This window comes from Sinocyclocheilus grahami, unplaced genomic scaffold (assembly GCF_001515645.1).
Source record: "Sinocyclocheilus grahami isolate Dianchi unplaced genomic scaffold, SAMN03320097.WGS_v1.1 scaffold230.1, whole genome shotgun sequence".
Classification (NCBI taxonomy): Eukaryota; Metazoa; Chordata; class Actinopteri; order Cypriniformes; family Cyprinidae; genus Sinocyclocheilus; species Sinocyclocheilus grahami.
This window is the reverse complement of record NW_015505409.1, coordinates 2,833,617-2,858,886: the sequence shown is the minus strand read 5'-3', so window position 1 is coordinate 2,858,886 and position 25,270 is coordinate 2,833,617. Positions and strand designations below refer to the sequence as shown.

The window sequence follows — 25,270 nt, the reverse complement described above, 5'->3', positions numbered from 1 at the left end:
AACATTAAAGCATGTCAACATATTCTGTTACACCAAATACACAAAATAAGGATCTTTAAAAAAGCATCATATGACCCCTTTACAATGAGTCCCGATGTCCTCTACCGAGGACATAGCATAACTTAAGAATGAAATATCATTAAAAAAAAAAATTTTTTAATTGTTTTTAATGCTCTAGTCTAAACAATGTAAAGACATGAAAAAAACTATTTTTCCCCTAAAAATCTTTTCTCGGGTCTTAAGAGGCTATAATAAAAACATCAAGTTGGCGCAGTCGTCCAGTTATGAACCCAGCTGTCTCCAGAATGTCTGACTCTAAACTGCGATCCTCGTCCGTGTCCATCTTTACTACAACTCAAGGGACAGATAAGTGGATATATGATAAGTGGATATATGATATATACAGCAAAACATGTCGCCACCATAATCAAAACATAAATCTGCTGCTCATTTGCTGCTGATATTTTACTGCCATCTACAGGTCTGGAGCAAAATGTAATAATATAGCCTAATATAGAAAAATAAATATGACGTAAATATGTCAAAGTGTAGAATTAATTGCATAAATACAATGAATATTTAAGCATAGATTTAAGCATATTTGAAACTGCTAAAAGTGACACACACACCCACATATAAACACTTTTAGCAGTTTCAAATATGCTTAAATATTCATTGTATTTTATTCAATGTAATTTATTACGTTAATTAATACGTATAAAACAAACTACGTAATTGAATAAAGCACAATCAATATTTAAGCATATTTGAAAATGTTTTAAAAAATGTATTTGTTTGAAGAAAAACGGATAACTTGTAAACTGTTAGTTTGTATGCTGGGGACTTTTATTTTCGGAAATAACGTTTTTTTTTTGTCGCTGTTTTCACACATGCGTCGTGACCGCTTTTGGAAGTTTCTCGAGTCCAAATACATTCTCTTACACATGGCTTAGGGAAAAAAAAAATTTAAATTGTTTTTTTTTTATTAATAGTCATCGCGAGGTACCTGTGACAGCTTTCATGCCATTTTCAGTTTATATAAATTAAAATTTGAAAGGAGGAAACGGCGGGACTTCCTCAGTGCGCGTCATAGCGCTGAAGAGCAGCCGTTAACGTTACTTTCCGTTGACTCCTCTCTTTTAAATCATGTCGTTTCGGAGAGCGGTCAGTCTTGCGTGCGGCTTCGCCGGCGGATCCGCGGTGCTGGTGTGCGCGGCGGTCGCGGCAGATAAGCACGGCTACTTCGCTGACCGATGCCGGTTAAGAGAGACTCTGGCTGCCGTGCGAGCGGCGCAGCCTCCGGCATGGCCCACTGCGAACGGATGGGATTATAACTGGGACAAGTAAGCAATAGAGACTTATTTCTGATTGATTACTATTGTATTTACATAGTATTTTAAGGTATCTCTAAGAATAACATGGTACTACCATCGTACATGTTCAGAAAACCGTTGTGTTGCCATAGCACCATGTCCAAAAATCATTTATGGCGAGTTCGTGTAGCCTGAGGATTAATGCCTTGATCCGTGGTTATAATTAACGGTTTGATCCCAGGTCTTTAACCACTAACGCATTTGGCAGTGTTTAAAATGGTGTCTGTGACCTTTTTTATTGATTTATTTTTTGCTTAGGAAGGTTTAGTCTTAGACATTGTTAAGTGTTACTAATATAGTTTCTTCTTTCATGCTGTGCTTTCTTATAAGCACTTTTGAAAGGGTCTGCCCACTGACAGTTTCAGCTTCAGTTACAGACTCGACCCTTGTGCAATGTTTACAATCTGGGATTCAGTAAAATTCATCAAAATGATGAAACTATGAAAAAATAAGGTAAAGCAGCAAACCTTTAACATATAGTCAATAGTCTTCAAACATTAATAAAACACGTGAATGTGATTTTTAAAACCGTTGCAGCTATTTTAAATGTTTTTGTGTGTGTTCATAAACAGTGGATATTATCAACCATGTTGTAGCTATTTTCTCAACTGCTAAAAATGTATGCCTTCGATGCAGCGTATGTTTCAGTCATACTGGACTGAGTTCAGTGGGCCTACTTTGGGAATGGCTAGTTTGAACACTTTTTGATGCTTTCAGACGTGACCCCTCATCTCTGGTGAACGGGAAGAGAAAGGAGAGTGCCGGCGACAGTGGAAGTCCAGATGCGGAGAGCAGCAAACCCAAAGCCACGCGCCACATCTTCCTCATCAGACACTCTCAGTACAACCTCAAGGGGGATGGAGATAAAGAGAGGATACTGACTCCTTTAGGTACTGATCCCTCAGCATGTATCAAATGATAGAAGTGCTCAAATGAATCCATTACATGCCACCGAGTAGATCACATGCTGGTTTCTGTCTTGGCTGCAGGACGTGAACAGGCTGAGTATACAGGACAGAGATTAGCGGCGCTCGGACTGAAGTACGACGTTCTCATCCACTCCTCCATGACCAGAGCTACAGAGACAGCCAGCATCATCAGCAAATACCTGCCAGGTACAGACTCATTCTGAAGAAAACATCGATACACGTGAGTATCGCGTTATTTTGTTTGGCGATACTGTATCGATTCTCAAAAATGCAATATCGATATTTAAAAAAAAAAATCATACAAGATTCATTGCAGTTGTTTTGAGTTTATATCCCGACCGCTAGATAGCAGTCGTCTTCTCTCTAAAAATGTTATGACATTGTATGTTTCAATAGTAAATCTGAACTATGAACCTTTATAGGGATAGTTCACCCAAAAATGAAAATGTGATGTTTATCTGCTTACCCCCAGGGCATCCAAGATGTAGGTGACTTTGTTTCTTCAGTAGAACACATTTGATGATTTTTAACTCCAACCGTTGCAGTCTATCAGTTGTATAATGCATGGCATTGGAAACAAAATCTATGAGAGTAAAAAAAAACATGCACAGACAAATCCAAATTAAACCCTGCGGCTCGTGACGACACATTGATGTCCTAAGACACGAAACGATCGGTTTGTGCCAGAAACCGAGCAGTATTTATATCATTTTTTACCTCTTAATACACCACTAATGGGTGTGTTGATATCCAGCCGAAGAGCAATCAACCATAACTTAAGGCATCACTTTCATACGTGGAAAGTCACCACTCTCGAATGAGTTCGCACAAGAGAATGTAATCTTTTAGTTTTAAGTCGGTTTGAACAATCCGGATAAGCGCAAGTTAGTACCATTTGTCTAAAAATAAATATGGTCTGATTATAACAGCTTTATACATTTAATTTAATTAAAGAATCTTGCAAGCACTTTACTTTCCCCCCTTGACTCGTACTGCACTAAAAGTGGTTCAATAACGTTGAATGTTACAGGAACTGATTAATGTATGCATTTTCCACTGTGTTCTGGTTAAATAATATATTTTTACGTATTATTATTATTATTTTTTGCTAAGGATTGCATATGGTGTTCTTAATGACAGCTTTCCTAAAAGTATATCCTATTCCTAAAATAAGAAATATCCCAATATATTGTCCTTGCTTAAAGTATTGCAATGTATCCCAACATATCGTATCGCACCCTTGTATCGTGATACGTACCGTATTGCCAGATTCTTGCCAATACACAGCCCTACTGAAGAGTTGATCTAGGATTAAACCTTTCAGCTAAAACTGTTCTATTCTTCTTCACCTAATTTAATTCAGTTATGATTGCATGATCATACAAGTCATAATGGCTTGTAGCAGGCATTTCATTGTGGTGTCTTTTGAAAGAAGACGCATTTGTTGTTAAAAGTGTGTGCATTAATAAACTAATTAAAGTAATAAGTTAACTTAACTAATAAAGAAAAAGAGAGATGCTTACAGGGCACGTCACATGTTTAAATATCTCGAATACCTAAACCTTGCTCTTGTCATGAATCTAGCCATAGAAGCTGGCATGGTATTGAAAAAAACCCCACAAAAGAAGTTTAGCAAAATCTCCTGGATGTTTTGTCCTCCTTACAGTCAAAGTAAATGTGGATGGATAATGTCAGGCTCTAAAAATGACCCCCCTCCAAAAAAAAGAAGCAAATCCATATGACTTGTGTGCTGTATTCTGAGACTTGTATGATAGCTTTGTGTGTTTCGGGGCGGCGATATCACCAAAAATGTATATTGCAATAAGAGTAATTAGATTTTTCAAGATAACTGCAGTATATATATCACAATAGTTGTTTTGTTTGAAATAAGGTGATTACAATGACAGCATTTTAGATGACATGAAAATTTCACAATTCCTGATTATTTCAATACTACAGCAAAAACTGATATTTTAGATATTATATGAATACTCCCCAAGACTGACATTTTGACCGATAAAAGCTTAAAGCAAAAAAACAAAAACAAACCGGAATTCAGTGCTTGCTTGCTGTGACGGGCAGCTTTCTGTAGGCGCACTTTAGATGTAAACATCTGTCAGAACACTGTGCAAATACCGAATTGAGTTCCCCTTCACATCTTATTACGCTTGAGCGGTTTAAAATAGAACATTTTCAGGGCTTGGATTTTGGTGCAGGATTGAGGGTATTGCGCCTATTTCTACTCGTTTCCGTGCTTGTAACACGGAAATTCCCACAAATATTTCATCTTGAAAGAAGTTCGGGAATGATGATGGAATGTATCATTTGCACGTGCTTTTTTTAGTCTGTGTAAGATGACGCCAAAGAGAACTCAATTCAGTACTCGCGACTTCAGAATTAAGTTATGTGTTGAGCCTTATTGTGCGTAAACTGCCAAATACATACAAAATTGTCAAAATGATGAGTATTCACGTAAACACAGCCGATTTATACTAAACATGGTCAGTATTGGCTATTAAGTGAATGTAAACCATTGAGAAACAAAACTTATGTGTAACAGTATATGTTAGATCCGCGCATGAGGTCTTAAAGAGACCGCAACCTAAATAAACCCGCTACTGTCTGCCATTCATGTTTATTTGGACACAGAAGACTAATCAGTGTTATTTTAAAGTTGAATAGATTATTCCGTTTCTGTGGTATTTCTGTACCTGAATATTACTGTTATACCTGCCTGAAAAACGTAAAGCACATTAATTTCATTTGTATCTTATTGTATTTATCTGTCATTGCTTGTCATTTATCTATTCTTATTTTACTACTTGTCTTTTTTAGTTAAAATAAATTCAGAGTTTAAAATCAAAGTACTTTTTAAGTATCTTCCTCATAATATAAATATGAATCAACAACGTTATGAAACACAATTACACTGCGTGACAAAACATTTTTAGATTAGATGATAGTAGTTTAAAAATAGGTCTAAAAAATACCCCAGCTCCCCCCTCAAATTAAAAAAATCCCCCCATAAGAGTCACCTGAAGGGGGAATTCCCCCATTTTCCAAAACGAAATTCAGGCCCTGATTTTAACTGTAAGGCTTAAAAAAAAGCATGGAAAAGGATAAATATGTAGTGTTGCCGTAGTAGAGATTCTGAATTGTTATTTTCTTCATGTTGTGTTATAGGTGTGGAGCTTGTGAGCTGTGATTTACTGCGAGAGGGTGCGCCCATAGAGCCCGTCCCACCTGTCACGCACTGGAAACCTGAGGCAGTGGTCAGTGCAAAGTCTTACTTAGCCAGTCTGAAGGCCCTGTCTGTTAGTCCCCACGTTTGATTGTCTTTGTGTGTCTTGTTTCTGCTGATGACTCAAGTCATAACAGAACAATCTGCTAAGGTTACTGCTGGCGTACAAAACCCACAAACCATTCCAAATTTCTTCAACAAACATCAGTGTTCTTGTTTTCCCGCTGGTCATCCTAAAGCTTGATGTCTGAAATGTTTTTTGGAGAATGTTGGGTTTGGTTTTGTCGTGGGTGCGCTGCAGAGTCCTTCCTCTCCTCACGTGGATGGTTGTGAAACTCTTGTGCTGGTTTCAGCAGTACCATGAGGACGGCGCGCGGATCGAGGCAGCGTACCGCCGCTACATCCACCGAGCGGACCCTAAGCAGAAGGAGGACAGCTACGAGATCATCGTCTGTCATGCTAATGTCATCCGCTATTTTGTGTGCAGGTTTGTGTTCACTTGCTACTTAGTGCAGTCTTTTTATCTTCCTTTTTGTGCTCTTTGACACTTTCATTTAAAAAAAAAAAAAAACATTTTATAAAAACCACAGCAGTCTGTCCATGGAGAATGATTGTAATCGTAAGTATGCTCTGATCACTTTGTATTATGTGTGTGTGGTTGCAAAAGTTTCATAGAAGCCCATTTCAGCCACATAAGAAAAAATAATTATGCTTGGGTAGTTCATAATTATGACAAAATTGAAATTATGAGATGCTAATTATGAGATAAGGTCATAATTCTGACAAAAATGTGACTTTTTGTCTCATAATTATGGTTTACTGGAGCATAATGTTCTTATGTGGTAGAAATTAGCTTCCATATTAAATATATGGAATTTGTGAAAAACTGTTTGCAACCTTTTATCAGTAGTTATTGCAAACTCAAACATCCCTATTGCTTTTGCTCATACCTCTAAAGCAAGAGTTTAAAGGGTTAGTTCACCCAAAAATGAAAATTCTGTCATTAATTACTCCGCCTCATGTCGTTCCAAACCCATAAGACCTTTGTTCGTCTTCGGAACACAAATGAAGATGTTTTTGATGGAATCTGAGAGCTCTCTGAGCCTCCATAGACAGCAAGGATACTACCACGATCAAGGCACAGAAACGTAGCGAGTACATCGGTAAAATAGTCCGTGTTGGGCAAGTTACTTCCAAAATGTAATACATTATATATTACTAGTTACTGTCCTTTGAAAGTAATTACCGGTAGTTACATTACAATATTACTGTCTCTGAATTGTAATGCGTTACACTACTTTTGAGTTACTTTCACCAAAATACCCACATAAGTATTACAAAATGCCAAAATGTAGTTTATTGCTGCTCATTCTACATCCAGTGGAGGGTAATGTGGTAGGTCTATAAAGCATAAAATTATAAAATCATATTTAGATACCGGTATAGGTCTACATTAATGTTACGTTGTAGCCTAGTTTAGGTTAAACACAGATAAGCACAAACCGCATTATTACATTCATAAATAACATCGGTAAATAAAGCGAAATGTTATAATATACAAACAATAAACACAATACCTACTAGCCTATAGGCTATTTTGAACGGTTTCGGAAGAAAACAAGAATGAAAAATATAAGTTGCTAAACAAGCCAAAACGAATTAGGCGGGCTAATTCAATGCGAAACTGAAAGCAAACTGCGTTCTCGCGCAGCCTACCGCTCTCATTCGGCATTAATCCAATTAAATGTGGCCATATTTGCGATGTATTTGAATGCTAAACTATTATTTATTATGTAAACCAGGCTTACTTAACGTGCTTAAAAAAACATCCTCTTCACATGAGCAAATGTGTGTTTGGCCCGAGCTCAGGCTGAACGGCACGGATTGTAACTACGCAGTACGCACTATTTAAATTAATCAGTGTATCTATATGTTTGGTTGACTGTATTTTATTCTGATAATGAACAGGCTGCAACGTTTGCAATGCTGTGTGTGCGTGAGGCGCCGGCGCGATCGAACAGCGGAAACAACAAAAAAAATACTTCTTCATTTTTGGTCATACAGATCATTCGAAACTGCAATGTGTTTACTTTTATTTCTGTCATCTCGGTTTCCTTTCCGTGGACTTTCGTAGAGCGCCGCGCCAACCAAACTCAGCAGCATATCTCTGTCTTTTCCTTTCCTTTTGTTAATCTGTTAATTAGGCTAAGTCAAATATTTCACATATTCATTAATTTTATAGACTATGATTTAATAAAAACAGATTTTGTTATTTTTAGTTAAACTTATTTTTGTTGCTTGTCTGCGCTCGTCCGCCGCCTTTTTTCTCTTCTCTGACCCCGCAGCTCTCTCCGATAGCTCGTGCTATTTCTCCATGTTGAGAGTTTGGTGTCGCACATATTGCACCTGACTATGCATTCTTATGCTTTTCTCCGACGAACTGAAAATAACAGGAGTGTGTCCATCTCACAAATGTAGAATCCGTCTCTGCAGTCATCTCAACCATTTAATTCCAGCAACAGGAAATAGACAAACTATTTTACCCGCGGAATTTTTTTTCTCAGGTGCTGTTTTGCGGTGTTGGTAAATTCACCACTTAATTTTGAGTTTAAATGTTGTTGTAACTTGTGTTACTGAGATTGAAACGAGTAATAATATTACCCAAATTTTATTAGTAATGCGTTATATTACTGCGTTACAGCAAAAAGTAATATACTACTGTAATATTATTACTTTTGTAATGCGTTACTCCCAACACTGAAAAATAGTCCGGTCTAATAGTCTGATGTCACATGGACTATTTTACCGATGTCCTTGCTACGTTTCTGTGCCTTGATCGTGGTAGTACCCTTGCTGTCTATGCAGGGTCAGAGAGCTCTCAGATTCCATCAAAAATATCTTCATTTGTGTTCCTAAGATGAACAAAGGTCTTACGGGTTTGGAACGACATGAGGCGGAGTAATTAATGACAGAAGTTTCATTTTTGGGTGAACTAACCCTTTAAGCTTTATAGAATGGAAAAAATATATATTTGCATTAAATTTCACTCATTTCTATTTATTAAAATAATATTTATTAATTATATTATTTAGTTTATTAGTTACATTGTGTGGTTATGACAAATTTTCTCAATTCTTGCGCTAGTTTCTTGAAAAACCACAACAAATGCTCACTTGGCGAATTCTGATTCTGAATTTGTGTAAATTGACTATTTCAGCCACCCGCAAACTCATGTTGTGTAATCTGTTTGTTCACATGACTCGTCAGGAACATGCTGAGGTAACTGTTCCGCTCCAAGAAAATGTCAAAAGCATGACTGTAATGGAAATGTTTGTTCCAGGGCTCTGCAGTTTCCTCCAGAGGGCTGGCTGAGGATGGGCCTGAACAACGGCAGCATCACCTGGCTGACGATTCGGCCCAGTGGCCGAGTGGCTCTCAGAGCGCTGGGAGACTCGGGCTTCATGCCTCCAGATAAACTCACCCGGACATGACGTTCTCAAGCTAGACCAGCATGCCTCAAAACAGCCTAGAACCGAAGGATCATTGAGATGGACAGATGCTAGAGTTGCAAAGGATCAAAAAAATTCCTTAAATGTTCTCCTGAACTTTTTTTTTTAATGCTGTTTCAGAGTCACAGTATTCCAGAATACGGAGTGTGATTTCATATTCATCAACTTTAATAAAAATCTCGCATAGCTGCAATTTAGAAGATTGCTGTGAAAATTTCATTTGAAACTCTAGCATCTGTTGCTGTGTTGATCAGTGACTCCACAAGTGTCTTGTGTGTATTGATTTTGTATTTTTAAAAACAAGCAAGTTCAGAATTATTGATGTTTCTTCAATTAGACACTCCTGTGCCATGCTTTGTCTGATCGAAGGTGGAATTAACCAGCAAGTGTACTTTTTATGTTTATGACGAGGTGTCTTTTTCCAGTAGCATTATGTAAACTCTGGAGGCCTTGTTGAGGCAGTTGGTGTATTTGCACTGTTTACTTGGAATCGTTTATGATTGTTTTAGAGGCAAGGTTTGAGTTTGCTCAAATGTGAGAATCTTGCCGTTGAGGATGAGAATTGAGAATTGTTTATAGCAGTAAAAAATTAATTCATTGAGTTGTTTACTAGTGTTATTTATTGTTTGATTCAGGTAATGGATTTAAAAAAAATGTCCAGGTCGTATTTTACCTGAAGAAGAAAAATAATGATAATAATAATTAGGACATTAAGCCTATTTTAGGACCTTGAGTAATTTTCGCATTGTGACTTGCACTTTTGTTTGACTAACACAGTAAACAAATATTTATGTAAATAAAAAGTAATCCTAATTGGACACTTTTTTTTCTTTATGCAGAATCTACCTTTTTTATTCTAGTTAAAGAAATATGGTTTTTGGAAGTGTGGCGTAAGATTATTTTAAAGAAATGTATAAAATATATATACATTGATCAAACGTGACAGTAAAGACAATTTATATTTCAAATAAATGCTGTTCTTTTGAACTTTCGGTTTAAAGAATTCTGAAAAAAAAAGTCGATTTTTCAGAAAAAATATTAAACAGCACATCTGTTTTCATCATAGATAAGAAATATTTCTTGAGCAGCAAATCAGCATATTAGAATGCGTTCTGAAGGATCATGAGACACTGCAGACTGCATCTTTGTCATCACAGGAATAAAAATAGGAAAAGTTACTTTAAATTGTAAAAATGTTTTACAATATTACTGCTTTACTATTTTTTGATCAAATACATGCAGCCTTTGTGAGCATAAGAGACAGGCTCTAAACATTTGAACAGTCATGCACAAAATAAAAAGACCTTATCATTTACAAATACAGTAATGGGAGAAATCTGAATGTGTTTTGTACCTCAATTTGCTACTTTTCAATAACGAAAGTTTTCTTGTAGAGCCAGAGAAAGTCAGTAAAATTACAAGACTGCGCATTTTATTTATCGTTCATCAATAGAACATCAAATACTCTTCTTTAACGTATACTGTAATAAAATAGGACTAGAAATGCATGCAACGTAAAGGACAGGACAATAATTCAATTCTCAACAAACTGCAACTCATTTCCAAATCACCAGTGTTAACACTACAAAGCATAATTTAACAAAAGAGTAAGGCTGGCATTGATACAACACTAGCAATAACTAAACTGTAAACCTTTTTTCTTCTCTTACAATCATTTTAAAGAGGTATTCAGACACTGCATATGCCAATGCTACCGTACTGTATTTTATCCTAGGAAACAGAAAAAAAAGGTCTATTCAGCTTGTATGTGGTCAGTGCATCTGTGTTCCGTATGTTCCAAACAGATCATAATCAAAGGCACTAAAGCTCAGATAGATGGGCACCAAAGAAATAGATCACATGATCTGAAAGTACCACAGAGCATGTTCTGGACTCAATTCCTTGAGATAGTCATCACATAAAACTGAGCTACCTGGAGCTTTTCTGCTTTTAGTCATGTAGCTTTGATTCCAAAACCAATGGATTGAATCTGGCAAACTGATCCATTTCAAAAGCCAGCGAGAGAATCGCATCGACAGGATCTAGCGGTGAGCCTAAAATATTGTCCATTTATGATGGGATGATGGACTGATCTTTTCTGAACACATTTAAAGTGCCCCTATTATGGATTTTTGAAAGTGACCTTTCATGCAGTGTGTAACAGCTCTACGTGAATGAAAACATCCTGCCGAATTTTAAAACTGTAAGTGCACCGTGTATAAAGTTATTGTCTCTCAAAAGAAAGAGCCGACTGAATCATTGAAACGAGTCGTTTTTAAAACGAATCCCAAGCCGTTTCATGTTGACGTCAAAGTGAAACATTAGCATATTGCCGCCCACTTGTCGGTCTTTTCGTGTTGGTCTGAATGAAGATACAGATTCATTCTTTGCCACTAGGTGCCGCTTTTGGAGCTGTAAAATAGCGGTTTCCCCGGTAACATGTATAAAGTTATTGTCTCTCAAAAGAAAGAGTCGACTCTGAATCATTGAAACGAGTCGTTTTTAAACAAATCCCAAGCTGTTTCATGTTGACGTCAAAATGAAACATTAGCATATTGCCCGCCTACTTGTTGGTCTGAATGAAAATGCAAATTCATTCTTTGCCACTAGGTGCCGCTGTTGGAGCGGTAGCTGTTTCCCCGGTAACACTGTACACAAAGCAGCACTGCGCTCACAAACACTGCTTTATCGGGCATTACAGGCAAGATGAAATGAAAATGAGACCAATCACCGCCGATTAGCGTCACGCAAAAGAGGGGTTTGGAAAAATGAATCGTTAAACGAATCGTTTGGGAGTCGTTGAGCAAGTAAGGTAAAAATAAATGCATATTATAAGACAATGAAAGTGTTTTTTGACCTTGCATGCATGTCAACCTCTTGTTGGGGACTCCCAAAACCAAAATATGAACCTTTCATAACCCATAATAGGGGCACTTAAAAGTGCACTTACAACACTCTGGATCCACAATCATCAAGTCTTTATGACATTAACGGAACAAGACGCACTCCTTATCGATCATCAACTCTGCATGTGCTTGAATGTGGCACGGCTCAAACCGAGTCTCATCTGTTGCTCACGACGAACTGTGTCAAACTCCAAAAAGAATTAAAAGTGCAAACAAATGCATACATAGAAATGATAAATCACATTTATTAAACTTAAAAAGGGAATACTCACACGTTATAGACCTCTTGCTCCCCCCCAGGCTGCTATTAGCAAAGCAAGAATCAACACCTGCTTTTGAGATTCAGAAGTTGGTCTTTTTTTTTTTTTATTAGAAATTTAAGGCAGTTCTCCAATCAAGGAATAAAAATAACTCCTGGCAGTCAGGTGACGTTTTTCTTTTATAACCTTAAAAACCATTAAAATGAGTATTTTGTGCTACTGACAGTTAACTAGCAAAAATAATTCAATAATTTAATACTACGTTATTTAAATTTAGCTCTGGGTTTCTGTGTTTATACATGGACATCTTTTTTCCCCCAATTTAAATGACTGTGTTAAGTGGGAAATTGTTCATTTCCATTCAAGACAGTTTTGTAATTCCACAGATACATCTCCCAAGCACACACACACACACACAGATAAACATAGAATACATAGATACATAGAAATGATAAATCACATTTATTAAACTTAAAAAGGGAATACTCACACGTTATAGACCTCTTGCTCCCCCCCAGGCTGCTATTAGCAAAGCAAGAATCAACACCTGCTTTTGAGATTCAGAAGTTGGTCTTTTTTTTTTTTAATTAGAAATTTAAGGCAGTTCTCCAATCAAGGAATAAAAATAACTCCTGGCAGTCAGGTGACGTTTTTCTTTTATAACCTTAAAAACCATTAAAATGAGTATTTTGTGCTACTGACAGTTAACTAGCAAAAATAATTCAATAATTTAATACTACGTTATTTAAATTTAGCTCTGGGTTTCTGTGTTTATACATGGACATCTTTTTTCCCCCAATTTAAATGACTGTGTTAAGTGGGAAATTGTTCATTTCCATTCAAGACAGTTTTGTAATTCCACAGATACATCTCCCAAGCACACACACACACACACAGATAAGAAAGAAAATAGAAAACAAAACAGGTTAGAAAAAGTCTATACAACCATTACAGATCACACTGGGTGTCATACACAGAAGTACCGAATATTTCTATTTCTATTATGATTTGGGAACCCCCCGGGAGATGTGCATATTATTATTTGAGCTGTGTTCTACGAACCTAGGAGCATAGAAACTGAAGGACGGCCTGTTGCGAGATCCTTTCTGCGGTTTGCACGGCACTAGGAGTCCAATTTGAGCATTTCATGGCTTCCGTTGTGACACCGCTCTCCTCTGTGACGTTTCATCCCCATATTCGCTTATTATTTCAGTTGCTAATTGGTAGAAATTGGGCTGGATGGGATGGAGAGCATGTTAAATGGGGGCGTCGCCGAAATGTTTGAGTCGGATCCTCTGGATGTAGCTCACGGGACTGTAGTTGAAGTGTGCTGGGCTGCAGACGTCCGGTGAGCTCATGTGATGGGCTGGGCTGAAGCGACCCGCGGGGGACTTCAAGCCGCCCGCTGGAGAGCCAGGGGTGACGGAATGAGCCCTCAAATGGCTCTTGTACATCGCAGGAGTCTGCCAGCTGAAAACATAAATACAGACCTCTTAGTGCACATAAATATTTGTCACAAGATGTTTTCAAGAGCGATCTTTAAAAAAGGCCTGTTGTTGTCATTTAGGTTTTTTTAAAAATGTTTTTTAAAGAAGTTTCCTATACTCTCCTGGACTGCATCTATTTGATACAAAATACAGGAAAAACAGTGATATTGTGTTATATTATTATGTTTTCTGCTTTAATATATGTGACCCTGGAGCACAAAACCAGTCTTAAGTCGCTGGGGTATATTTGCAGCAATAGCCAAAAATACATTGTATGGGTCAAAATTATCAATCTTTCTTTTATGCCAAAAATCATTAGGATATTAAGTAAAGATCATGTTCCATGAAGATATTTTGTACATTTCCTACCGTAAATACATCAAAACTTAATTTTTGATTAGTAATATGCATTGCTAAGAACTTCATTTGGACAACTTTAAAGATGATTTTCTCAATATTTAGATTTTTTTGCACCCTCAGATTCCAGATTTTCAAATAGTTGTATCTCGACCAAATATTGTCCTATCCTAACAAACCATACATCAATGGAAAGCGTATTTATTCAGATTTCAGATGGTGTATAAATCTTTTTACACTTAAGACAGGTTTTGTGGTCCAGGGTCACATATTTACCACAGAGACAGTGATAAAACATTTTATCTTTAACAGAACTTCAAAAGAACAGCATTTACTTAAAGGGGTCATCGGATGCTAAATTCACTTTTACATGTTGTTTGAACTGAAATGTGTGTTGGCAGTGTGTGTACACATCCACCCTATAATGATAAATATCCACCCAATGCTTTTTTTTTTTTTAAATCCCCCAAAATAATAACCCCTTTCTCAGATCAAGCCATTCTCAGATTCTGACCTGATGTAAGTCACACAGACCCAGGCCCCTCCCACGATTGTTGACTGACTGATTTTTAATAATAATAAAATAAAAAAAACATCTCTTTTAAACGGTACTAGACAGCAGTGTAACATAACTCTCACATGACCCACATGTCTACCTTTGCATTTCTAAGTGGGAGTATGCCTGAATTGTGCTCTTCCATTTGTGAATGCCGGGATGCTTCAGAGGGTCAATGTCTGCGCCTCCTAAAGCTGACAAAACCTCTCTGTCCAACTTGGTGGGCGAATCCCTGAAATAAGAAGGAAAGAAAGAAGGTTTAAAGCCAAAAATGTGTTCTGAGACTATCCACAAATTGTTCAGAACAGGACCTTAAATAAAAGTTTTTTTTTCTTTTACAGCAGATGGTTAGTGTCAAAGAAGTGTTTTTGCATTATTACTATTTAAAGAGCTGAATTTTCAGCAATTAATCCTGTCTTCAGTGTCAACATGATTCTCCAGATTATTCTAATATTGCTGATTTGTGCTCAAGTAACATTTCTTATGAAATTAAAAACATGCATAAAAATGTATCAATTAAAAAAAAATAAAAAATACATGCATTTAAAAGAATTAAATGAAATAAACTGAATGAATATAATTTTTTTTAAATGCCACATTGGCTAACTGGGTTGCAAATTTCACTCAAATTAATTACTCAGTGGAGGCCAGCTAGGTTGAGAACCATATATTTTACTATAATAACTTATAGACCAATATAGCTTAAGAAGGGTGGCAGTGGCACCATATTTAACCTTTGACAGGAATGAAAACAAGACTGAGGGATACATTTACAGTGTGTTAGAAGGATTGTAATGTTGTTTAACAACATCCAGATTTGATGAACAAAAACTTCTTAATTTTAAAAGTTGTGAGTTATGAAAATTACATGTGATCTTGGACCTTTGCACTGAGCGCACCACTGTAAACTGCAAGTCTATCCATCCTGGTCTCGTTTTCATCTCCATACAATTTAATGTGGCATCTAACCTAAGCTATGCTTAAAAAAATTTATGTGACACCATGTGTGTACCAAAGTGTACCATAAAAGGCTAATATTTAGGAAATTCCATTGCTAGCCTAGATATCACAATTCTCTGCTATACTGCTGGAAATAAGTAATGCCTTTATATCGAAGCATCACAGTGATCACAGGCTCCTCTCACCCTTCGATGAAGAGTCTTTTCGTCACTCTAGGAGGAGTCCGCAGTATGAAGTCCTGAGAACTGTCAAGTGATCTGTAGGAGCTGGAAGATCCGGAGGAACTGAGGTCTCTTCCCCCATGATCCCAGGACTTTGATCTAGCGCAGATCGTGCGCTCGCCCTCTGGAGTCTCTACAGTCCGTTGGTTCATAGGTTCTAACCTCTCATTGGCCAGGAAGTATTCATCTGAACTTGCACTGGACCTCGCATCTACGTCGTTTCTTCTCTCCAGTCCATCATTCTCTGCTGCTCGTAATGCAGACGTCATGTCTTTATCAAACACGGAGTCGTCTTCCGAGGACAAAGAGAGGCGGCCCAGTCCAGAGGTGAGCTCCGTGGCCTGGGCGTCTCTGTGACGTTTCCCTCCACTTCTTCTTCTCTCCCTGTTTGTCCTATCTGGCTCATCTAGCAGAGACATCCTCTCAAACTCAGCCATTAGGTTTGAGATTGGCGACAAAATGCAGGAATTTGATGAACCGCAGATGCGAGGGGACATTTTGTCCCCGTTTGGAGTCCTGTCCCCAGGGCCCTGCTCGCTCAGGCCGTTTTTACTGCTGGAGAGCAGTAGATCCTGCTCCGCCGCCACCTCGATGAGGTCAGCACTGTGGGAGACTGGTAGGATGTGAAACTCAAGCCCCCCTACCGCCCCCTGCAGGCCATCTTTGGAGCACACAGAAGAAATACTGGTGAGGGCAGCGTTCTGCCTGTTCTTGATCTCCTCCAGGCTGATATCGTCACCCTCATCCAAAAACGCCCCCACAGAGATGGAGTTACAGAACTTCTTCAATTTGCCTGAAATTTAAAAGGGGATATATCATGGAGTGAAGGATTTCCCTGGGTCTTGTACATCAAAAATTTTGATGTACAATGTAGATGTGCAGTCAAACCAAAAATTATTCAGACATCAGATATCATTTTTGATATCTTTTTACTAGTGGGTGCAGGACACTATAGATCATTCATTTAAGTGAGGATAGCAAAATAAAAGTAAACTGTGACTATTATTATATTATAATAATATTATACACAAAAAATACAAAAGTCTCTTTTATACCCAAAAATCATACAGTGGACTACCAGTAAAATTGATACAAATTTGGTACCAAAACGTATTCAGACACTTTGACCTGACCATGTTTTGCTTAATTGTTTTTCTTTAATTGCCAATTTGACCTTTTTATACCACAGACTGAACAAAATTAAGCATTGCTTGGTAATTGGTTGACCTAAATTGGTATTATCTAATTATGTACTTAAATTTAACAGCTGACAGCTATTCATTACATACCTTTATATCAAAGTTATCTGACATTATCAAGATGAATTTGTTCCCAAAAGTCTCTTTTATACCCAAAAATCATACAGTGGACTACCAGTAAAATTGATACAAATTTGGTACCAAAACTTATTCAGACACTTTGACCTGACCATGTTTTGCTTAATTGTTTTTCTTTAATTGCCAATTTGACCTTTTTATACCACAGACTGAACAAAATTAAGCATTGCTTGGTAATTGGTTGACCTAAATTGGTATTATCTAATTGTGTACTTAAATTTAACAGCTGACAGCTATTCATTACATACCTTTATATCAAAGTTATCTGACATTATCAAGATGAATTTGTTCTGACACAGTTTAACTATGAGTTCTTGTCATATTTTATTACCATTTTCTAAACTATAGTGAATAAATTATATAATGATGATAATGTGAGAAATATTGAAGGTGTCTGAATAAATTTTGGTTTGACTGTACTTAAACATTCACAATTAATTTTTGTGCTGCGCGAAAGGAAACCAAGACGGCAGAAAGCGGCATCCTATTTTTCTTTAGGCCTATTTTACAAAAGCAAAAATATTAGTTTTTATTGTGAACGTACACAAATAAAAGTAAACTTTTTACAATTCGGATTATCTTTATGACTAAAAGTAGTTGCTGCTTCCACTGTTAGAAGGAAAAAAATTCAAGTGATTGCACTGGCGCCACATGCGCGCACAGTTAAGCATTGCTACCTTGACAATGCAGCCTGTTCATTATCATAATAAAATAGTCAGTCAGTCAAACATACGAAAAAAAAAAACACACTGCTCAGTTTAAATATGTAGTCAAATCTGTGCCGTTAAGTGTTATCACCGTACCACCGTGATGTTATGCAAAAAAAATTTTTACGTGGATATTGGAACGCGAGTGAAGTACATAATAATTTGGCATTCAAATACATCGCGAATACGGAAACATTTGATTTTGTGTCGAATGAGAGACCCAACGTTGGTTTCAGTTTCGTTTTAGCCTAAAATAATTTGTTTTGGCTTGTCGTTTATAGCTTCTTATATTTTTAATTCTTGTTCTTTTCTAAATAGGCTACTGTTAAATTGAAAGGATTTGTTGTGGAGTGAGGCGAACTAAAATAGCCTAGCTATGTTTACAGTGTTTATTATAATGTTTGTAAACTCAAACTCATCCTTTCTAATCATCCTACTACTTGTCCGCTTGATCCTATTCCATCTCATCTCCTTCAAGCTATTTCTCCTGCAGTTGTACCTGCACTCACTCACATCATTAACACATCCCTTCACACTGGTGTTTTTCCCTCAGCATTTAGACAGGCTCGTATAAACCCACTAAGAAACTCACTCTTAACCCATCTTCTTTAGAGAACTACAGACCGGTTTGCTTCTACCTTTCATTTAAAAAACACTTGAACAAGCTGTGTTCAACCAAGTCTCTGCATTTCTCACACAGAACAACCTCCTCGACAGCAACCAGTCTGGTTTCAGAAGTGGACATTCAACCGAGACTGCCTTGCTCTCAGTTGTTGAAGCCCTAAGACTGGCAAGAGCAGATTCCAAATCTTCAATACTTATCTTGCGATTGATGATCAGCTGACTTTCTCAGACCACATTGCTAAAACTGCAGATTTACTTTATTCAACATCAAGAAGATCAGGCGCTTTCTTTCGGAACATGCTTCACAACTCCTTGTTCAAGCTCTTGTTCTGCCTATTGCCTATCTAAACACTAGCTTTTCTAATCTTTTTGTATTCTATCTATTTGTTTTCTTTTATTATACAATTAACAAAAGCAAAAAAGGCCTCTAACACTAGCTTGCTCTATTCTTTTTCCATTCAATCTGTTTTCTTTTTATTATATAATAAAAAAAAAACCTTGCTACGTGTACTGCGTTAAGCTAACTGAGACTTGTTATAGCACTTGCATATCATTGCTCTTTTGTTGATTTTGATTGCTTCCATTGTCCTCATTTGTAAGCCGCTTTGGATAAAAGCGTCTGCTAAATGACTAAATGTAAATGTAATGTAATGTAAATGTAAACATTTTGCGTCGGCATTAGGTCTATTTCTGAATGAAGTAATACAATGCGATTTGTACTCAACTTATGTTTTTTTTTGTCTCTAAATACGCGTAGCGCCTATTTTAACCATGCAGTAGGGCTGGGTGATATGAGCAAATATCTTGCTATTTTTTGAACGATTTGCGATATACGGTATATATCTCTGTGTTTTTGTATTTGAATTTAATTAAAAAAAATCTGTATTTAATATATATATATTTCACTTACTGCCCAATGTTGTCCAACAAAACAATACATATTACAGGCTATGAAAAAAAAATAAAGTGAATGTAACCATGTAAGCCTTTATACTATGCGCAAAAAAGGGTTAAAATCACATTTCATTCTAGCATTGTAACATTGCGATCCAAAAACAAAAATAAGGCTTTTAAAGCGGAAGTTAAATTCACTAAACTAAAAATGAAAATAAATGAGAACAAAAGTTGTGTTAGAATATAGCCAGAGTTGTGTTAGGCTATTTTGATTACCCCATTACAGTCTCTTTACAGTCAGTGCTATCATAAAAATAGACTTACTTGTAGGTTTAAAATTCTACATGTCACATTTATTGTCCAACTACAAATATTTTACCGAAATGTATATTTTAGCGAAGTTTAGCGGAGAATCGCAAAGCAGAAGGCTCATGCACTTCTGACAGAAAAATTGAATATTTCCATGACTTTCTAACATTTACAGATGGAGAATATACCTGTGAAATGTACGTTATGCATTCAGGAAGGCAGCACATCTCAAAAACATTATAATAATAATTCATTAATTATAATGCGAGAAGCCTAGCGTCTCTGTCAGCGGCACACACAGCCTTTTCTGTCAGAGCATCTGACGGGCCGAGCCACTTAAACTATGCGAAACTATAAACTATGTCTTACCAGTTTTTAAAGGCATTAATATAAAGCTTGTCAGCTGTTTAGAACTAATTGGATTATGCACTTTCTCTGCAGCAGTTCAGTCTGTGTTCTCCGCTATATTTTCAGATGCGCTCATAACAAACTACTGTATATCGATATAAACGGTATTGCCTCATATCGTATCGCTTATAAAGAAAATATCGATATATTGTACAAACTCGATTTACCGCCCAGCCCTACCATGCAGCAAACCTTTTAAAATATTTGAATTACTGAGAAATAAAAATAAATAAATGACTTTTTAAACCATTTAACTGATTGTATTAATCGGTCAAAATTCTTACGGTCGGTTAATGGTTAACCGGTTAAAATGAGCATCCCTAATTGATATAATTTTTTTATATTTTATAATGTAATTTATTCCTGTAATGACAAAGCTGCATTTTCAGCATCATTACTCCAGTCTTCAGTGTCACATGATCCTTCAGAAATCATTCTAAAATTCTGATTTGCTGCTCAAGACACATTTCTTCTTATCTTATTGTGCTGCTTACCGTGATACATTTTTATTCAGTATTCTTTGACAAGTAGAATATAAAATTATAAATCTTTGTTCTCGTTTTTGATCGATTAAATGCATTTTGAATGGGACGTTTTTCTTCAAAAAAAATTCCATAAACCAACATTTTAAATCATTTCAGAAAAATGTTGATATTAGAAGAAAACTAGAATAAAACCTAATTTTTTTTAGGTAGCAACTTTCTTTTGAAAGCACCTATGTATATGATAACTTTTAAAAGACTGTAAAAACAACAATAATACAAGTTTTGAAAAAAAGAAAACGTTTTGAGAAAATGACAAAGCTCAAATTTCAGAATAATAAAAGATCATGTACGTGTTATACAATTGTTCTGAACAAAAACGTCAGACGGGATGAAAGAAAGCGCAAATTCACTCTCTGACAGTAGGTGAACAAAACAGTGCTGCGATTATAAACATTACTTTATTAGGCATCATATGGATTTAAGATTAAAAGAAAATGCCTCTTTTCTGAAGACAGTCGTACAGTCTGACTGTTAGATATACATTCACGAATGCCCTGTCAGAATGACACATTTCGCCAAAAGGTGACAAGTTTGCAGGTATGTTAAAAGTCAGTGGTCTTACCCGGAGATGGGGTTTTAAACCTGTTGCTGGTTTCGTTCTCTCCAGCCTCCTCGTGAGCTCGATCCCTGAAGTCCTTTTTACTGAGGTATTCTTCAAGCACTTTCAGGCCTTCGCTTGACTGCAGGTCCACAAAACTGTCTAGGAAATCCCAGTACTCTGCCCAGGGGTGACCGAGCTCATGGGCCAGATCTCTACTCACAGACAGGGCACCATTATCTAAACAATGCTTAATAGCACTCCTAAATGCCAAAAACATTAAACAAGTGTCTGATAATACAAGCTTCCTATGAATGACCAGCTTCCTTAAATTATATCTTAACGCTGACCTGCCAACTCTTTCTGCTCCACGGTCTGGGTCAGACTTTAGGATGTTGTGGAAATGGTCTGCCCGTTCTCTGGGAGGAGTCTTCCACGCTCGTCTGAACTCATCTGCCTATATTAAAAATGTTTTTAATTTATATACAAATTTGATTAGGTCATAAAACATGACTAAACATATTAGCACAAAACTCACTTTAGATGGACTTAAAGGTCCAGCAAAGGCCCTGACTGCCATAACTGGATCCTTTGGGCTTCTGGGTAACCGTGGTGACAGATTTTCCATTGGCTCAGGGGACCAAGGTGCACCAATCACAGGTTGGGAGGAGTTATCTGTAGCTCTCAATAAGGGGATGTATAATCGATCTGTAGCCAACAAGAAATCAGTGTTAGAATATGGAATACAACTAATCTACATTTTTAAAGTATAATAAATAATTTCAAAACTATACATCGCTGACTTGCCTTCTAAATATTCATTTATCTTCTGTTTGACCTCCTGAATCTTACCCTTTTCTTTCATTCTTTCACAAATTACCTAAATTAAGAGAATGCATTGGACGACTGATAAATGAGCTTTGGTAAATTATGAAACCTTCAGTATGAAAGCTAATGTATCACAGTTGCTGTACCTCAGAGGGCTTCTGGATGTACTTGTTCTTGCAGTTCTTGTCGATATCTGGATGAGAACACAGTATGTTCACCACCTCTGGACAGCCAAACTTGCATGCAAAGTGGAGCGGCGTCTCAAATCCCTGTGAAACACCAGACAGAGCATTCAGGTGGGACTGTTCCAAACCCCAGTGAGCCGCCTGCCTAGACAGTATTCCAGGTATAATATAAAAGTACCAGACACAATAGATGCTCCAAACAGTGTCATCAAAATAATGCTGGCTTATATGATATTGTCTTTGTCAAATTCTGAGGCAGTAATGAATGTATCATCCTACAATGCATTATGAAGTTTTTAATCCAAGATGGCAACTGGAGTTGAACCCTTTTTTTTTTTTTTTTTTTAAGTATTAAAAGTATTTTGTTCAGAAATGATAAATATCTGTAGAGATATTTCACAGCACACAATATTTTGCTTATCAGAATACATTCAATATTTGAACAGTTAAATAACAAAGACAGATAAAAAGCACCACTTACAGCTTTATCTGGCGTGTTAAGGTACAAGTCTACGATATATCGGATGCGTTTCTGCAGCATGCTCTCCTGATCATCTGGATACATAAGCCGCATGAAATCTGGGTTCTCAAGAGTGTCCAGCAGGATCTGAACAATGCCTGGCTGGTTCTCCTTAGCAGCCACATGCATCACATTATACCTGCAGCCCTCCTGCAGTCAGATTCACAATAGACAAACATTCAGAAGAACAGCATTGAGAGATCGACAAGTTTAAATAACATTTAAAAAAAAAATTTTTTTTAATCGAAGAACATGCTGAAAAGTAAACAGCTGAATTCCTACACATGGGAAAATGGTGCATGTGGAAATATTTGGGTTTGTAAATAAATAACAATATAAAGATACCAGGCTAGTTTGGAAAGAGACTTTGAACTTTGCAAAGAAGCCAACAGCTCACCATATCAAGTGGAAAAACAGCCAAAACAACTTCATACAAACCGATTACGGTACAAAAGCTTTCACCTGGACTACAGTAGGGTTGTCCCCTGACCCGATGAGGTAACGAGGGTTGCTCCACACCAGCTCGGTAAAGGCCATCTCATCTCCCTTCTCCACAGCCTTCCTTAGCTTGGCCGTCAAATCTTGAGTCCGAGGGCTCTTAAAACTGTTCGCCTTCTCCCTGTTGATTGTGTCTGCCTCCATCATAGATGGGTGGTCTAGTTTTGGGAATTTAACAGAAAAAAACTATTACATTTACAGTTTTTAATACATGATTATCTTAGCTTAACATACATTTTTATTATCAGAATTTTAATATATGAAAGTGAAAAAGTGAAAGTGACGTGACATGTGACCAAGTATGGTGACCCATACTCAGAATTAGTGCTCTGCATTTAACCCTTCGTAACCTTCAGGTTACGAGTCCGACTCTCTAATCATTAGACCACGACTTCCCGACTAATATATATACAGTGGGTACGGAAAGTATTCAGACCCCCTTAAATTTTTCACTCTTTGTTATATTGCAGCCATTTGCGGTTAATAGGAAACACTGATTTCTTGAGTCAGGACTTCCCATACTATAGACTGGTGTGTTTGATGTCCAGTGTGCACAAAAAATTTGATGAAAAATTGTGAATAGTGATTAAAAAATAAAAATTTGTGACTTACAATGTATACACTAAATTCTAAACTTATAAATCAAAGTTTACATCTGGGATAATTCCTCACCTTTGCAAAACACCAGGCCAGGTTTGACAGGAGAAACACAGGGAGTGCTTTTACTAGGCGAAGGGTAGTAGTCACATATGCCTTTGGCAAACTTCTCAGCATCCTCGCGATTGGAGAAAGCTTTAAACCGAGCCCCCTTCATCATTTTAACAGCCTGCAAAGCCTCTTTCTTATCTGTGTACACATGGGCTCTCTCTAAAGAGGAAGAGGAAGATAACTCAATCTCAGGTTTGAGTCATCTGTAAAATGTTATAAAATAAAAATGTTATAATTTTCATATTACAAATTCTTCCATTCAAAAGTTTATATATATATATATATATATATATATATATATATATATATACACACACACACACACAAATTAAACACGGCTACATTTAATGAATCAAAAGTGACAGTAAAGACTTTAACATTGTATCTTGATTAAATGCTGTTCTTTGTTTTAAAAAATGCATTAAAGTTTTCCCAGAAATATTAAGCAGCACAGCTGTTTTCAACACTGATGATAAAAAATATTTCTTGAGCAGCAAATCAGCATATTAGAATGATTTCTGAAGGATCATGTGACACTGAGGACTTGAGCAGTGGCTGCTGAAAATTCAGCTTTCAGAGATAAATCACATTTTAAAATATATTAAAACAGAAAATAGCTATTTTAAACGTTTTGAAAACTTGAGCAGTGGCTGCTGAAAATTCAGCTTTCAGAGATAAATTACATTTTAAAATATATTAAAACAGAAAATAGCTATTTTAAACGTTTTTACTGTATTTTTGATCAAATTAATGCAGCCTTGGTGAACGTAAGAGGCTTCTTTCAAAAACATTTAAAGGGGTCATATGATGCTGCTAAAAATAACATTATTTGGTGTATTTGTTGTAATGAAATGTGATTATGTGGTTTAAATTTTCCACATACTGTACATCTTTTCCACTCCTCTATGCCCCGCCTTTCTGAAACGTATGCCCCGCCTTTCTGAAACGCGTAAATTTTTACAAAGCTCATCGGTCTGAAAAGCGAGTTGTGCTCTGATTGGCCAGCTATCCAGTGTGTTGTGATTGGCCGAATACCTCAAGCGTGTGACGGAAATGTTACGCCTCTTACCATACTGTGATGCCCTGTCCAGCCGGAGCGACGAGACAAAAACATTAAAACCCATTATAAACGAGGCATTTGTTGCATCCAGTGGGGACATAATTACTGATTATAATGACTTATACTGTCTTTTTACGAGTTGCATCGCACCACGTAAACAAAATACCATGTCTGCATTTGTGATCGGAGAAGAGACAAACAACAAGTGCTACTCTACACTGCTCAAAACTCGAGTTTGAATCGTCAGTGGCAAATTCTTTTAATATAAAAAAAACTTACTTACAGTCTGTGAGTCAGAACAGCCGGCATT

At 36.8% G+C, this 25,270-nt stretch overlaps 2 protein-coding genes across 3 annotated transcripts in view; one reads left to right on the top strand and one right to left on the bottom strand.

Annotated features, from left to right (window-relative positions):
* Positions 1-1,090: 1,090 nt before the first annotated feature.
* On the top strand, positions 1,091-9,111 carry LOC107597303 (serine/threonine-protein phosphatase PGAM5, mitochondrial). Of its 2 annotated transcripts, none has more exons than XM_016288319.1 (6): positions 1,091-1,343; positions 2,091-2,263; positions 2,363-2,488; positions 5,486-5,574; positions 5,900-6,030; positions 8,884-9,111. In XM_016288319.1, the coding sequence occupies exons 1-6, from the start codon at positions 1,147-1,149 to the stop codon at positions 9,032-9,034; spliced, it is 867 nt and encodes a 288-aa protein (XP_016143805.1). In that variant the 5' UTR covers positions 1,091-1,146; the 3' UTR covers positions 9,035-9,111. The 2 variants fall into 2 exon arrangements, with proteins under 2 accessions (XP_016143805.1, XP_016143804.1); XM_016288318.1 differs by having other exon boundaries at positions 1,092-1,343; positions 5,897-6,030.
* Positions 9,112-12,791: 3,680 nt separating this feature from the next.
* Positions 12,792-25,270, bottom strand: part of LOC107597302 (ankyrin repeat and LEM domain-containing protein 2-like) — a 15,121-nt gene continuing 2,642 nt past the window's right edge. The window contains exons 2-12 of the mRNA XM_016288316.1: positions 23,865-24,059; positions 23,157-23,350; positions 22,656-22,844; positions 22,136-22,258; positions 21,969-22,041; positions 21,700-21,869; positions 21,512-21,618; positions 21,186-21,376; positions 15,764-16,592; positions 14,719-14,850; positions 12,792-13,688 (exon numbers count right to left, since the gene is read on the bottom strand). Coding sequence (XP_016143802.1) covers positions 13,475-13,688; positions 14,719-14,850; positions 15,764-16,592; positions 21,186-21,376; positions 21,512-21,618; positions 21,700-21,869; positions 21,969-22,041; positions 22,136-22,258; positions 22,656-22,844; positions 23,157-23,350; positions 23,865-24,059 — 2,417 coding nt within the window. The 3' untranslated portion in view covers positions 12,792-13,474. The remainder of the gene's footprint in view (positions 13,689-14,718; positions 14,851-15,763; positions 16,593-21,185; positions 21,377-21,511; positions 21,619-21,699; positions 21,870-21,968; positions 22,042-22,135; positions 22,259-22,655; positions 22,845-23,156; positions 23,351-23,864; positions 24,060-25,270) is intronic.

Coding starts and splice junctions, on each gene's coding strand:
- LOC107597303 (XM_016288318.1), top strand. CDS start 1,147: ATGTCGTTTCGGAGAGCGGTCAGTCTTGCGTGCGGCTTCGCCGGCGGA. Junction 5,575..5,896: donor ACTGGAAACCTGAGGCAGTG/GTCAGTGCAAAG, acceptor TGCTGGTTTCAG/CAGTACCATGAGGACGGCGC. Junction 6,031..8,883: donor ATCCGCTATTTTGTGTGCAG/GTTTGTGTTCAC, acceptor TGTTTGTTCCAG/GGCTCTGCAGTTTCCTCCAG.